General features: G+C 43.0%; 1 protein-coding gene across 8 annotated transcripts in view; it reads left to right on the plus strand.

Moving 5' to 3' along the window:
• Positions 1-16333, plus strand: part of SEMA3D (semaphorin 3D) — a 148125-nt gene that overhangs the window by 115900 nt on the left and 15892 nt on the right. For all 8 annotated transcript variants that reach the window (XR_007507700.1, XM_049814316.1, XM_049814312.1 and 5 more), the window contains 6 exons: positions 2601-2823; positions 7008-7096; positions 8908-8949; positions 10198-10355; positions 12446-12510; positions 14771-14910. Coding sequence is in view for 7 of the 8 variants with exons in the window: in XM_049814316.1 (XP_049670273.1) it covers positions 2601-2823; positions 7008-7096; positions 8908-8949; positions 10198-10355; positions 12446-12510; positions 14771-14910 (717 nt within the window). In the remaining variant the exon portion in view is untranslated. The remainder of the gene's footprint in view (positions 1-2600; positions 2824-7007; positions 7097-8907; positions 8950-10197; positions 10356-12445; positions 12511-14770; positions 14911-16333) is intronic.

Here is a 16333-nt window from a genome sequence, read left to right on the forward strand (position 1 = left end):
CCACAGAAAATGCACATATAAAGGAAAAATCAATGTCTAGTACATAGTAAGAGGGAAGAAAGTTATTGCATGGTTGGGGAAGTGAAGAAGTGAACTTGTTTCTCATACTGTTTAAAGTAAATTGATGCCAAATTTTGACCCAAAGGCAATTAAAGCACATGTGTTTCTTTCTGTTGATTCCAACAAACTTTGTTTCAGTCCCTGCAAAGATAAACATGCTTTTGATATCAGTACGATTTTTGAGGTCTGATTCTGGTATGAGTGGCAAAGACTGAAACCTTTGTTTTTCAAAAGGTAAGGGGAAAAGTTCATTCCTGAAGTACTGCTCGTGTAGCAAGTGTGCTTGTGATTTGGTTTCTGTGTAGTTATTGTGCTGTCTGAATAATTTATCCTGTATTATGGTTTGTTTTATTTTTTTTTACCACAAAGTCTAAGATCTAAATTTTCCTAATGCAAAAGTTCTGGATAATGCCAAACCTTACATAGTGGAACAAATCCTAACTGCAAGCCTTTAACTGGCACCATAGATTGAACATGCGTCAAACTGGAGATGTGGGAATGTGAACTAAAGTCTTCTCTGTTGAAATTAGCCACGAAGGAGGACTGTAGAGCAACTGCACCACAAATCTTAACTTTCTCCCGGCAGACTACAAAAACGTTATTTAGCCACATTTCTTTCTTCACAGACTATGTTATGGCTCCACCTGGCAGGAAACACAGGGATTACTTAGTTAAAAGTAGTGTTAAAAAAGAAGCATCAACAGTTTATATGTAAAAGGATGTCACCAACTGGAATAGTGTTTCCAGTTTGTCTTTTTATGATCCAGTATTTGTACTGCCCCATTAACACATCTAGATGCCTCTGAATTCGAAAGAAGCTTTCTCAGACTTAGATTAGAGGCCAAGTGTAAAACAAGGGATGGAAAAGAGTTACAAACAGCCAGGGGAAGGAAAGCAGAGATAGCTGGGTATGAGATGATGGGTCACCAACATGATTGGCCTTGCAAGTATGTTCCTGGGCTCACCTTGAGAGGCACAGAAGGGAAAAATTGGAAGGAGTTTGAGGAGGTAGGTTTGTGGGTAGTCTTCAGGCAAGATGTGTGAGAGCCAACTTGCTTTGTATAAGCCAGAGAAACAGCTGAATCGATTAGTTTGTCAGTATGGGTCTCATAGAGGTAGGAGCCGACCCCAGCAATAAATGAGTGACGATGAGGAAATGTCGTGATCGCTGTAACAGTTGTCTGGACCAGAAGAGGATGAGACTGTGCTGTTCAAAGCCAGAGGAAAGGATGCTACAGCACCTGAGCCATGGGGCCGGGGCAAAAGTTTCAGCTATGTGGATGAGTAAGGAAAGTCACTTCTGAGAAATAATAAGCTACAGGGAGCATCCGGCATCTGGAGAATATCCCTTTTTTAGAAAAAAAAATAAACAGGAGGCATAGGAACTGCAGCTCACTGAAAAGTTATATCTTCTGATTGCAGGCCATGTACAGGGAAAAGATAGACGTGGGTGTTTCAGTCTGGAAAAACGAACATGGTTAAAGCATTTACTAGGGGCCTTCTGCCACAGTAACTCTGAGCGTATCTCCCAAGAGCGATCAAGCCATTAGTCTAACATCGGGCCATGCTGGTGGGGCTCTTGCCCAATTCTGGCTCACTGCACCAGCAGGGCAGAAACTCAGCCTCGATAAGAGGAGCAGAAAGACAAAAAGCAGAAAAACCGTGAGAAGATGCCGCACTTTAAGTATTTGCGATTACCCCATAGTAGCCACCGGAGGGCACTCTTAGACTTGCTGTTGAAAGTCCTTTCTACCTTAGTATATTCAGCATGTAGGAAATTTAACCCTCTGTTAGTACCTGTGCCTTCAAATGGAGAGCCAGACAGCATGACAGGGGTCTCCTTCACTCCAGACTTCATATCCTCGTCTTTGTAAAATATCCAACGTGATATTTAATTCACATTTTATCCAAGATCAAGCAGACAAACTCTCTTTCCTAATGCGGTCTTCCTTTGCTGGGTATCTTAGAGAAGCTAAAGTTCATATCCCCTCTAAGTTTTAATTTATGTTAGCAAAGTCTCTGACTGAGAAAGAAGAAAAGCCTATAGGAGTTTTTCTTTAAAACTTGGATATATTTATAGGTAGGTGCAAGTATGGGCATATAACTAACAGGAACTTAATATTTATAATTCTGAGTTGTAGTGCAAATGAGTGAGATGAAACAAATGATCAAGTTTTGGGTGTTTTTAGAATATAAAGGAGAATAGGTGGGAGCAGGATAAAGGAGAATGAAGATGAATGGGAAGTGCTTTTGAGGAGAGGTAAAAATGAAAAGAGAAGAGGAAAGAGTGGAGACATGAGGGGAAAAACGTCCCTTTGAAGAACCAGAGGAGCACACACTGCCAGTGTGCTCCCCTGCTTTCAAAATAACACCGAGCTTTTTCAATTGTAAGTCAAATTACCAGCCACTGGCAAATGTGCTTTACAAACCGGTATAGCTGATCTGGACCAGGTAGCTTTCCTACTACACGAAGACACCTGCAGATTATTTCTATTCCTTTGCTCATATTCCTCTCATCTTGTTCTCTCTCTTTCATTCAGTGTCCAAGCAAAACCTACGATCCGCTCATAAAGTCTACCAGAGACTTTCCCGATGAAGTCATTAGCTTTATTAAACGCCATCCGCTGATGTACAAATCCGTTTACCCAGTGACGGGAGGACCGGTTTTCACTCGAATCAATGTGGACTATCGGCTGACGCAGATTGTGGTGGATCACGTCATGGCAGAGGATGGGCAATATGATGTTATTTTCCTAGGAACAGGTATGAGAGAGGACTTCCACTATCATTCTGCACAAACCACATCCTTTAAGAACACTTTTACTCCGATAGGTTCTGAAGAAACCTGTTGCTTAATATCTTTTTCCTACACATGCAGCTTTGGGAAGCATTTAAGTTGCTCCTGATTCTGTGCCAGGACTTCATGCAAATGCTAAGATTAGGTTAATTTGTCAGCTCAAGAAATGGCTACTATTGGGATTTTAATGCCTCCTAGGTGATAAACCAGTAAAGGGTCAGAGTACCTGGACTTTCTTACCCTCTGACTACTGTTCAGTACTTGTCTTTACACTACATGGTTGTCCAGCTCCAATTCCTGCTGGCAGCACATTAAAACCAATTAAAAGAAAAAAAATTAACCTTAAAAACTTCAGGGAATACTTCCATCAGTAGTGACATGGTGCTTCAGCATTAAATCTCATGTGACAGTGAACAGCTAAGAAAGATTTAAAATTGGGCCTACGGCAACAATTCCACTTTAATACTTTTAAAGATATTACTTAGCAACGTGAATAGCTGCAAACAAGAGGACCAGAATTGAGCAGAGAGGTTAAACTACTCTGTCAGGGAAGAAACCTGCTTTGCAGTTTTTCTATGGATAATTATGTATCTCTTTACATTTTTATGATAGTTATATGCCTTAAGGAAAAAGTCTAGTTTTACCATAGTAATTAAATTTAGAATCACTGGATGAATCGCGCAACAGCATGGTATGCTAAGAAATATTAACATACCTATTCATAACATTTCTGAAGTCATAATCTACAGTCTTACTCCACTGGAATTTCTTGTTCTTAATCCACAATTTGAAGTTCTCTCACTAGTATTACGTCTTATAAAGCACTTCTTGCTGGTAGATCTGAACACTTTACTAAGAAGGTCATTATCATTATCCGCATCTCGCAGCAGGTGAAACTAAGGTACAGGGAGGTGAAAAGGTTTATCCAACGGCAGCGGATGACCCACTGACAGGAGCTGCAGAGAAACTAAGGTTTCTGTTTGAATCCTACTGCAATGCTAAATTTCATGTCATATAGTGTAGTTTGATAGGTATGGATGCTCTGAGGTGATTTGGGGAAAGGAGTGAATTGTTACAGAGCATCGCCTCTTAAAAAGTGTGGGTTGTCTGAGCCTTCAAGAGCTCCCCAGCTGCGTTATCACACACACACGAGTGCAGAGGTAGTCTCTCTTGTGGACCATTTATGTCTTTCAGCTCAATCTCTCACTACTCTTGTTTTCCAAAAAAAAAAAAAAGATGGTGTGAGAGTCCCTCTATGATCCCCACAAGTTAAGTACAGTGGTGTCAGAGAGAAAAGCACAGTTTCATAAAAAAGAACATTAAAGTGCTGTTTGCTCCCCTGCTGCCTGAGAAGGTTAGGAATAAGTTTTAGCAGTGGTGGTGGAAAATACTTGTTGCTTTCTGAATGTCATCTTTCATATAGTCAAAAGACAAGGAAAGGGAACACATTTCCAACGGTGAGATGCCTAGGATTTGGGAGTACTCACTAAAACTTACTTTTCTTCTGATAACAGTGAGAACAAATTATTTAAAACTTAGCTGTCTGAAAAGATGAGTTCACTAGTTAAAATGTACAAAATATTCTTTTAATGGCTTGTGGTGGTTTGACCCTGGCTGGACACCAAGTGACCACCAAAGCTGCTCTATCACTCTCCCCCTTCAACTGGACAGGGGAGAGAAAAATATAATGAAAGGCTCCTGGGTCGAGATCCTAGGGAGACATCAGTAACCAATTACCATCACAGGCAAAACAGACTCAACTTGGGGAAAATTAACTTAATTTATTACCAATCGACAGCAGCTGGATAATAAGAAATAAAACCAAATCTTTAAAACACCTTCCTCCCACCCCTCCCTTCTTTTTGGGCACAGGTTCACTCCCAAATTCTCTACCTATCCCCCTCCAGCAGCACAGGGGGACGGGGAATGGGGGTTGGGGCCGGTTCCTCACCCCTTGTCTCTGCCGCTCCTTCCTCCTCAGGGGAGGACTCCTCACTCCTCCCCTGCTCCACCGTGGGGTCCCTCCCACGGGAGACAGTCCTCCATGAACTTCTCCAGCACGAGTTCTTCCCATGGGCTGCAGTTCTTCATGAACTGCTCCAGCGTGGGTCCCTTCCCCAGGCTGCAGTCCTTCAGGCACAGACTGCTCCAGCGTGGGTCCCTTCCACAGGGTCACAAGTCCTGCCAGCAAACCTGCTCCAGCCTGGGCTCCTCTCTCCACAGGGCCACAGGTCCTGCCAGGAGCCTGCTCCAGCGTGGGCTTCCCACGGGGTCCCAGCCTCCTTCGGGCATCCCCCTGCTCCGGCGTGGGGTCCTCTGTTCCCGGGCTGCAGGTGGAGATCTGCTCCCCCGCGGACCTCCCTGGGCTGCAGGGGGACAGCCTGCCTCACCGTGGTCTTCCCCACGGGCTGCAGGGGAATCTCTGCTCCGACGCTCCGGCGCCTGGAGCGTCTCCTCCCCTCCTTCTGCGCTGACCTGGGGATCTGCGGGGCTGTTGCTCTCATGTGTTATCACTCCTCTCTCTGGCTGCAGTTTCTGTTTTCCCCTTCTTAAATCTGTTCTCCCAGAGGCACTACCACCGTCGCTGATGGGCTCAGCGTTGGCCCGCGGCAGGTCCATCTTGGAGCCGGCTGGCATTGGCTCTGTTGGACATGGGGGAAGCTTCTGGCACCTTCTCACAGAAGCTGCAGCCGTTGCCCCCTCAGCTACCAAAACCTCGCCACACAAATCCTATACATGGCTATGGAGGTTGCTTTCAGATGTTTGCTATCCTCCAGTATAAAATTTTTCATAGGAATAAAATTATGTTGAGAGATCAGCAACTAGAATATTCCCAGTTTAACTGCTACTACCCAGCACCAATGTTAATTCTTGCTGGGTAAATGGTCGGGTTTAGGTGTCAAGGCCAGCATATACCTTGCAGTCACTAGGTGGCACTCCATAATATGCAGAGATTTATTTATCTTCAGTGCCTTCCTTAGAAGTCAGTTTTCTTTTGCAGAAGCACATGTTTTTGTTCTACTTTATCCTCTAAAGTCATCTTACGGAAAAAATAAACTTGAAGATAAAATTTCAAATATTATATAGATAGACTGAATACAGATATACCAAATAACCCAGGAGATTTTGAACAGCAGCAGATCAGAAGCTTATTATATGTTTGAATGTATGCAACCAACTTGTACATAGGCAGGCTTTAGCAATTATGTCAAATAAAGAAACAAAAGAAAGCTCTAATACATAAGGCAAACTGAAATACTTTTGGCTTTGATCGATGATATGACCTCCAGTAGTTTGGGAAAACAAGAATGAAAATCTGATTCTTTCCATTATAATGTATTATTTTTCATCATTTTGATACTATGCATAGTGCTTGGGACTAAGCTGCACTGTGCCCTTTCCATGCTGCACATCCCACCACCCAGCCCACCTCCCCTGAGCAGTTTTTAAGGGTTCTTTTTAAGGCCATTCAAGATTCACCAATGTGTGATGCTCTGAGATGAAATGAGCAGCTATTTCTTTCACCAAGAGGGAATTCAGTTTAAAATTGATGAATAGGTTTAATTTTAAAAAAATTCTCTAGGTAACTCCAAAGAAGTCATTTCTGTCACGATTAAGTTAAGATTTTGACGTTGAATGGAGATTTTGGTCAAAAATTTCCTTAAAATTAAAAGATAAATGAAAAAAGTGCATTGCTTAACTCCCCACATTAAAATGAAACCTACTTCTGATTAAGGTGCTATACTGGATGAAAATTAATTCTATAAAAAAGAGGAAATAATATTCTGCCAATTTAGTCCCTTAAGCTGGATCTCTTTGGGGTCAGATGGGCCCCAATTCTGGCTCAAGGAAATGCGCCGAACCTTCTAGCTGGCAGCATGGACGTGCTTGTCTGCGCTTGTGTTTGTGTAGCAGGAAATTTAGACCGTCCCTGCGAGACGCAGCCTGCAATTGTGTTGGCTCAGCCATACAGTAAAACCACAAATGTATTGTGTAGAGCTGTGTAGATAGCGATAGGGGCAGATAGGGATAGGTGTTGTTTGAAGGCTACATCCTTGATGCATTAGCTTTGCCTTCAGGGGCTGAAATGGAGTGGCACATATGTACTGAAACATACGTGTGGGTTTTACATGATGAATATTTGTTTCAGACATAGGCACAGTCCTGAAAGTTGTGAGTATCACAAAGGAGAAGTGGACTAAGGAGGAGGTGGTCCTGGAAGAGCTGCAGATATTCAAGGTAAGCATTAACAGTCACAACATCAATTAAAAATTATTCAGGGGACTTTAAGGCCCAAACTGGCTTTGTCTGTCTGGTTGTTTGTTTACTGGAACTCATTCAGGTTGCCAGAGGGACACTATGTAAATTTTTAACTACTTTGGTATTCTTTGGGTAAGTCAATTGAAAAAAGTCCAGAACCAAACAGACCGTGATTCTTCAAACCCATAGAAAGTCTCATTTAGCCTTCCTTGTTGTAGTCTGAAATGTTATAAGCCCAAATTTTTTTATTAGAAGTCTTTTCTTTTCATTGCCAATTTTTCTATTGTCTCAGGTTTGGGACTATTCTCAGTACAATTATAACTTTTTAAAACAAACAAACAAACAAAATTCCACAGATACAGACAAATTCTTTAAAATAACAACTTTAGGAATTGAAAACATAAAGAAAATAAAACAAAGTTAGTTTTGATCATCAGTGTGTTTTAATTTATTGGTGAAGGCTGACTCAACGTTTTTGACCATTTTAATTTGGTTATTCTGGCTGAGTGATAAAGAAGAAAAGTAACTGGACCCCTGCTAACACCAATGACTTCTTCATAAACAGAGCTTGTAAAAAGCCCAAAGCTCCTTTCTCTTGTTCAGGCACAATTTCTGATTAACCTCAGTGCTGGTGAGGGAGCTGATGTCAACATACCATTACAGTATGAAAACGGAGACCTGTGTCTTCCCTACTGATTTTCTTTTCCATTTAGTAGCTCCTTCTTCATTCTTTTCATTCTCATTTTGCTTTTTTCTCATTCTGTATAGCTCTTCTTCAGTTTTCACCTTGCTTTTTCATCAAATTTTATCTGCATCTGTGGCATTTTGATTACTTTCTCACACATCCTCTCTCCTATGTGCTGTATGAAGTTTTAGCCAGAATTTCTGCCCACACTAAATGAATTTGGGACTTAGAGACAGTGTTTTCCAAGTGTAAGGACAGCTTCTTTAATAATTATTTCAAAGATTATATTTCTCCATATGCCTTTTGATATGTCATGTGTATGATGAAGCTTTGATTTAAAGGATCTCCATGTCTTCTTCCCACTGTCTTGGACACCAATTATAAATATCACCTTGAAAATTTCAAGATTGCTCAGTGGCCTGCCAAGTAATCAGCAGTTTCAGTATGCGCACCAATTTGCTGCATTCTTAAAACATAACGTCAAGGGCAAATGTACCATATCATATTTAAAACAACGAAAAGGTTATTTTTTTTTTCCTGCTCAGCAGACATTCCTTCACATTTTTATTGGTGACATTTATAACTGTTACCTCTATGTTTTTGAATATAGAAAATTGAAGGGGTTGAAGGGCTGAAAAAACATCCCTTATTTCCTCGAAGTGCATTAACATTAAACAATAGGCTTAGATTAATCATCTTCTATTACGTGATAGATAATAGTCTGAGCTTTGTCCTGTTCTGACATCAGTCACTGGCAAAAAATTCACTGTCTCTCATAGCAGTGAAATACATCCTGGTGGAGAGGATCTGCCTATGTATCCCTTAAATGCCATCTAAGCCTTTCAAATAGTGCTTAATAAGAACTTAAGTTGATGTGAAGGCTCACTGCCAGTCTCCAGGATGGGATAGATCGTGAACTCTAAGAATTAAAGTCAGTTGCCTCATAAGCAGCAGGGAAAATTTATGGGAGGTATTTTTGGAAGCATAGATTTAGTGATTTCGGGTTTTTTTGTTTTTAGTACTTGTTTAAAACAAGCAAATGGATCTGTAATTTTATTTACTTTTTGTATGTTAAACTAACATACCTCACTAATTTGTTTTTCAGCACCCTTCGTTTATCTCAACCATGGAGATTTCTCTGAAGCAGGTAATCACAAGCTCGCTTAATTACTGCGGGATATATGGTACACTGAACACTTAGCTTGTTATTTTCTGGTGATGCCTGTTACTGGCCAAACTTTCCATGGATGACTCCTAAAATATATCTGGAAGGAAGGAGATATGTTTGAACTTGTTTGCCTGCCCCGTTCACATTTGCTTACAAACAGTAATTTGTGTACCCAAGCTGGTAATTATTCACGGAAACAAATCTTTAGTCGTATGGTAGTGGGATTTGTGAAGGAAGTCGATTCACGTTCATTTTCCAGACACTAGAACTACCTGTCTCTTTACAATCTAGTAATAAATTATTATTACTATTATTGTTGTTATTTTTATTAGTAGTCAAGAGAGATGAGGGCCTCACTGTGCTAAAATCTGAGTGCACACAGACTGAAAACCAGTCCCCCTCCTCTAAAACTGCAGTCTAGATCTGGGTGGTCCAACCCTGGCAGTCACGGGAGCCAGTCCCAGTTGGGAATCTCCCAGTGGGAAACGGTTTTATGGCAGCTCCGAGCTCTGTGATGCCTACGTGCACGTTCGGGAGGCAGCGTGACACCAGAGCCATCCCTCCCTGCCCCGCAGCAGTGGCCGGAGCGGCTCCGGCACAACACGCTTCCCTCACACGGCAGGGAGGAGGTATTTTGCTGTTCAGGCATGCACAGCACAGCTGGGTCCCATCTCCCCTGAAAAAAGGTGGCAGGCCAGCTGGAAGTCTTGCATGAGCCAGCTCCGGCTCAACGGCAAGCACTGGGACCACCCTTGTCTCAAGAGGCGATCTACTCGCACGTTGGGGAGAGGGGAGTAATATTATCCCCATCCTACCTACGAAGCAGAAGATGAAGTTTTATTCACACATGGTCATCCCTAGTTCCCAGATTCTTGATATCACAGCTATCCAGCCACTTGTTTTTAAATGTGTTATTGAACCATTCTTTCCACGGTTTGCTGCCGATTTTTTACTACAGCACAGATCTAACGGTGTAAGGTGTTACGTGCTGGTGTCTTTCCAGGACTGCAGTCCCCTTTTCTCCCTGCGTCTTGTCAGGGATGGATGGGGTCTGGCCAGTTCACACTGAGCCCTGAGAAACATTTTACAGTAAAGGAGGGATCCTCCCTCATCTTGTGAAATCTGGGACAAGGTTGAAAGTCTCCGAGCGTGGCGCTGAAGAAGGGAACTTTTTAAACGGGCTACTTGGAGAACGCTCCTAATTCATTCGCTTTGCCTGATTTGCAGCAACAATTGTACATTGGTTCCAGGGATGGATTGGTTCAGCTCTCTCTGCACAGATGTCACACGTATGGGAAGGCTTGTGCAGACTGCTGCCTTGCCAGAGACCCATACTGTGCCTGGGATGGAAGCTCGTGTTCCAGATATGCCCCCACTTCTAAAAGGTAAGAAAAAAAAATACAGCGTGCTGTAAAAGATCTTGCTGCCTGCAAGAATTTTAGAGGTTCCTAATCAGAACGTGTTGCCTTTTTACTTAGCATGTCATTTGCCTTAAAATTCGATCATACCCTGGCCATGTTTCACATTTCTACTCGAAGAGCTGTGAAGACAACATAGCTTTGTTTAAGTGTGTGTGACAGTAACTCGGCTACTGCGGCTAACGTCATAAATCCATCATTTTCCTTTTTTATGCTGAATGCTTTAAGGCACGAGATGCTAAGATGGAGGTCCAGGCTGTGTTTAGCTCTGCCTGAGATGCAAGAGCCTCTCTTAAGCTTCTGACTTTTGCATAGAGCACCACCGTAGTTACGAAGCGGAGTTTAACACAGCATCCCAGAGTGTTCAACAGTAAAATACATTTAATTCCCTGATCTAAACAAACAGTTGCATTTGTGGTCTAGCCATGAGAGGGAGACAGAGATTTGAGTGCTGTGATTTGGCTGCATCAGGAACAGTTTTTCCACAGTGAAAGAAGCTTCATCTGAACTTTCCGTACCCAGCAGCTAGGACAGCAGCATGACTCTGCGTGGAGGGAGAGCACGCTGCAGGCTCTAGCAGTGCAGTGCCTAAGCTGCTGTATGTGTCTCGGAGTTTTTGGCTGGTTTAGCCGGAGCTCTGGGCTTGCTCGTGGAGCCAGAGTCCTTCACAGCCTCTTCATTCCCCTTCGGACGAAGCCTTCCTGACAGTAATTCTTGCAGTGCGGTTGCAGTCTGATCTCAAGCTCTGGAAAGAGACTTTCTGCCTTAGGGGTTGCAGGGCTGGGACCTGAGCAATTAGACAAACCACTGAAGTTAATGACTCATAGGTTATCATGTCATGGTGTCGAGGAACTTTATGCATTTTCCCTCAAAGGCAAAGCAAACTAAACTCAGAGAAGCATAAATGAAAGGAGAAAAGCAAGTGTTCAGGCTCACTGCAAAGTTAGTGACACATGAGGCTTGCTGAAGTCTGAGGTGGGCTGGGACACGGAGATTGATGGTCTGTGCTTTTTAACAGATGTGCAGTTTGGTGGGAAGGCCAAAAGTCTGTGGCTTCAAAACAAAGGATGGGTGACCGGCCTTGGGAGTCCTCCAGTAGATCAGTTACTTGAATATTTTTCTTCTGTGCAGCAGCCCGTGCTTCCAGCATGTCTACAGCTTTTACCACAGCGGACAGCTCGGCCTCGGGAACCTGCTCGTCTGCCGAGGCTGTGCTCTGCACGTAGGAGGTCCCGCTCTGGTTATCTTCAGTGTGGCTGTGAGGGAGGAACCAGTTCCTCCCTGGGCCTCCAATTCTTCTACTAAATAAAACAAAATACAAACTTTTTTTTGTAGCTCTTGGGAGATATATACAATCATCCACAGAGGAAGAGTTGGGTTTTTTTTTAATGCTATTACACCGAAATTACACTAAATCGCAGTGAGTTTAAGTAACACACCCAGAGATTAGCAGGCAAGTTAGTTGTGGAAGGGAGCAGACCATCTCAGACCATTGTCTCAAGCATTTTTTCTCTCCATAAGATGAAAGATAATCAGATTTGTCAAATTTTTGTTACCGAACTAAAACATATGCTTTTCTCTTTTCATTTTAATGATTGGTTATTACCTTGGGCTGATCCGGAGCTCAATTTTGAATATCACCTGTTGAACCTCAGATGTTTTTCATGTCCTACAACATTAAGGATGATTTTAGGTATTTCCAAGACAGTCCACCCCTTCAGGAGACCTGTGTCCCATGCTCCTAAAGCAGGTTTAGATGCTCTTTCTGTCACTATATTGCATGCTGCTTATGCTAGGCAGACTTTTTTCTCTTGCTTTTTCTCTTTCCCCTCTCAGTGGTTTTCTCAAATCACAGGCCCTTCTCTTGATGTCAATTGTACAAATCTCTCTAGGCCACATGCTGCTTTGAGGGTGAGGCTGGTTTTAGTTAAGACCGTAATTGTCAGCAGTAGGGTGGGAGCAACGCGAGTCCACATCTGCTGAGCTCCTCTATATTTTGTTGTTGAATTCCAGCAATTATGCCTGAAGTGTTACAAGTTTGCATGCTCTTCCTGTAGGCGAGCCAGAAGGCAAGACGTCAAATATGGAGACCCCGTTGCACAATGCTGGGACGTGGAAGACAGTGAGTATTTTGCATCTTTCTTGCTCTTTTGTCGCTTTGACAACAGACTTAGCTGTAAGGGTCTCTGTCTGTCTGCGAAAACTTGCTGAGCTCGAGCGAATGGCACCATTAAAGCAGTTGCCTCTCCCACACTTCATATACGTTACCTGTCCTGCAGTTAAATTCGCAGAGCTGGGGCTGAGAAGGCGCAGCCAGCATGGGACGGCACCTTCTCATCCCTTCGCTGGGCGACCCTCCCCAGCACTCGCCCCGGGGAGGCAGATGTGCCCCTGACACAAACACATCACACACATCCCTACAAGTAGCTAGTGGGACGTGTGTGATGTTTCGTCCAGAAACAGGGAAGATAATCCCACGAGGAAACCCCAGGGGTGAACGGGGAACACGCCACCTTCTCCCATTCCGCTGCCTACACTTGACACAAGTCCCAAGGCGCAGCTCCAGCTGCCAAACCAGCCCCTTCGCCTCCCCGCAGCTACTTAAATACTCCTGTTATTAGCAAGAGCCTACCCCGCTCTCTCCATCGACTCCCCCCTCCCTTTCCCACACCCTCTTTTCAGATGCCAAAGGGTCTGGCTGGCTCCTTTGGCAACGGCAGCGCTTCTCTTACAGCGAGCACTGTCAGTATGAAATCCTGCGGTTACGCGGCAATCTCTGCGGCAGCGTAAAATAAATGAAAAGCATTCGAAACCAAGCTTGGGTTTGTCTGGGGCTCTTCTAGCCTCTTATTAAAGCAAACAACCCAGTCAAAACAGTATTGATTGTATCGCTGCGTTGAACGTTTGGTCGGGACAAGCCACCGCTTTCCATTGATCTCTGGTTATTTCCGTGCCGCTGCGGTGCTGGGTGCCTGCTGCAGATCTCGGCGTGAGTCGGTGCAGAAATCAGAGCTGCTTGCCACAGGATCAAAGCCTTCAGTCTGTTGCACAGTATAGAGGGCTCTGACTGTACATGTGTGCTTGCAGACATAGTTAAAAATCAGGGTAAAATCTCATTTCCATTAAAGTCAATGACAAAACTCCTGTTCATCCCCAAGGGCCAGAAATTCCTCGCTTGCTGCTTACCGTGGCTCTCCAAATAGTGGTATCTGAGACTGTGCAAAGCTCAAGGTTATAGAAACCCTAGCAGAAAGGCTGACAGTGTCACATTTTCCTGGAAGGATAAAGAGATACTGGAAGAGTTGGCTTTACTAGACAAATGTAAAATGACTTAGCACAGAAATTGGTATTAATCCTTTGCCCTCACGTAGCTCCACCAGTAGAAATTCTATCCAGCTGGGGATGACTCCTGTGTGCCATAAAACCATGAAGCTGACCTGTGCCACTCCAGGCTCTTGGCTTATTTATGCCATTTGAGATAACTAATAACATTATGACCCCAAAACCTATTTAAATTCAGTGCTCCACTGTGTGAGATTCACTCCCAGAGACTTCATTGGCTGCATGAAGTTGTTTGGCTCTGCTGAAATCTCAGTGGCACAGTGAAATAAAAAAAAAGGCATTTAATGTGGAGAGCTTGAATTTCTATAGATCTCATATAGGTACTTATTATACTGAAAAAACAATCCAAAATTGTATTCATTTTGTTGTTGAGCTAACTTTAGATTTAGGAGACACCACTGCTTTCACCTTCCTTTCTGTCATTGGCAGGGTGTAAGAAACAGCTTTCATCTGATGGTAAGGCAGATATGACACCGATAACACAGGCTGGAAGGGGAAATGGAGATGCAGAGATTAGAAATTACTTGCTCAGGTTTACAGAAGGCCAAGAAAGGAGCACAGATCTACTCATGGCTCCTTCAGTGTTTGGTCTTAAAAATACTACAGAGCATTTCAAATTATACTGAAGGAAGGTAAACCTCAGTTTACTTTAGCCCTGTGACTCCTTTAAAGTGTTTGGGATGAACAAACCAGACCATACAAGCTGCCTTCAGCAGCTTTAGTTCAGGTTTAGTAGTTGCATTACTTAAAGGAAAAATACAGGTCAGATTTTAAATTCCTCAAAGGTGAAAACCTCAACTTTAAAATGGAGCAAGCTTGTGATATAGATTTTATTGACCTCCTTAAAAACCAGTTGCACTGAAGGAAGGTTAGCAGCCGCCTCTAAATCCTCATAGTTATAGTTTAAGCTAAAAGTTAAGTTTCCTTTTGCTTTTTTATAATTCACTCACTCTTATAGCATCTGTTCTGAATCAGGCTATTTTCCCATTGCTTTAAAAACCAGGTCAGGGTTAATCTCCTGTACCATGTTTGCTTTCCAGGCATTAGTCATGAAACTGCTGATGAAAAGGTGATTTTTGGCATTGAATTTAATTCAACTTTTCTGGAATGTATTCCTAAGTCCCAGCAAGCCTCTATTAGGTGGTATATTCAGCGCTCTGGAGAAGAACATCGAGAAGAGGTAAGTTATAGTCATCAAGGCAAGTTTCCTCTATAGAGAATTCAGCTGAGCATTGAAAGGCAGGAGTTATTGGGATTAGTCGATGTTTTACTTTTCCTTGCCTCACCTTAGGTATCACATAGCATTCTGGTATCACCATTTGGGGCATGCAGTGGGGAAGAGAGAAGCCATTTGCACTGTGTCATAACCAGATTTAGATATTTATTTTGACTTACATGTTCATTCTATTAAAAAAAAAAAAAAGGAAGAAAAGATAAATTAGGCTTTAAATAGTGGTAAAAATATCAAAGTACTGAAAAAAAAAGCCCTTTTATCCAGTAATTAATACAACTACTTCTGTAGGTAAAAGTGTGTTCAAACCTCTTTGTTTTAACAAAATCTCTGCTCCCTTTAGTGTCTGATTGCATTCCCTTATCATGTTAAGCAATGTAGCTAGGAATTGCACGTATGGCTTGCAGCTTCTCTCCATCTCTCCCCAGAGAAGGACTGGTCTGTGCAGTAAAAAGCTTTTTATTTGCTTTTTTTCATGTTAGTGGAGTCTGAGAATTGTTCTTAAATGGCACTCTGCACTGATGAAGAGATGCCAGGTTAAAGAATTGCACCTTGCATCTGGAGTAGAAGGCGATGAGACTTGTGATGGCCCTTAATTCCTGCAGGAGGCAGATTTGGGGTCCTCACTAATGGAGAAGCCCTGGAGAAGCCTCCAGGTCCCCACATACCCCCTGCCCAATTTTCTGCTGATTCCTCTCTGATCTAGTGACAAAGGGACCCTCTGACATGCCCGAAAGGACAATGTGCTGGGACTGATTTGGGCTGGGTCTGAGTGAGTTTCAAACCTCAGGAGTTTTCATAGTCTTTGTCTTACATGAGTGATTTTGTGTCTGAGGCCAAGTCCTGCTGTGATGGCAACCATGGCAACGGGGAAGGAGAAGGGAAAAGAACTGCCCTTTCAAATGAGCTGTTAGGTGTTAGATATGCTTTTGTTTGTTTTGTTCATCCAAGACAAAAATTAGTTTAAATAACAGGAACTATCAAACACCCAACCGGTCTTCCACTCTCAATGGTAATTCATCTTTTCTGACTGCAGAAAATGTGCTGCTTCTTTCTAAAGGCTGGGGAGATGCAGGCCAGGGCAGGTGCCCATGAGACCATCACCTCTGCGTGAGGTGGGACTCGTAGCAGTAGTCCCGAAGTTGCAACCTCAGTTATGTCTTGGCCCAGAAAGCCAGAGTAAGGGGATACAAGGCACTTCCGATCTTCCACCAGATAAGACAAACAACCCGCAAGGCTGTATATTGACTACGACACTGCAGTACTTTAATTTACTCCCCTTCTCTTACTCATGGTTTGGATTGACAAAGATTCTTTCCTCTGCTGAGAATAAAAACTTCATTGATTTATAGACACAGTGCTTCCACATGCA

The sequence above is a fragment of the Accipiter gentilis genome, chromosome 11, assembly GCF_929443795.1.
Source record: "Accipiter gentilis chromosome 11, bAccGen1.1, whole genome shotgun sequence".
In the NCBI taxonomy this organism is placed as follows: domain Eukaryota; kingdom Metazoa; phylum Chordata; class Aves; order Accipitriformes; family Accipitridae; genus Astur; species Astur gentilis.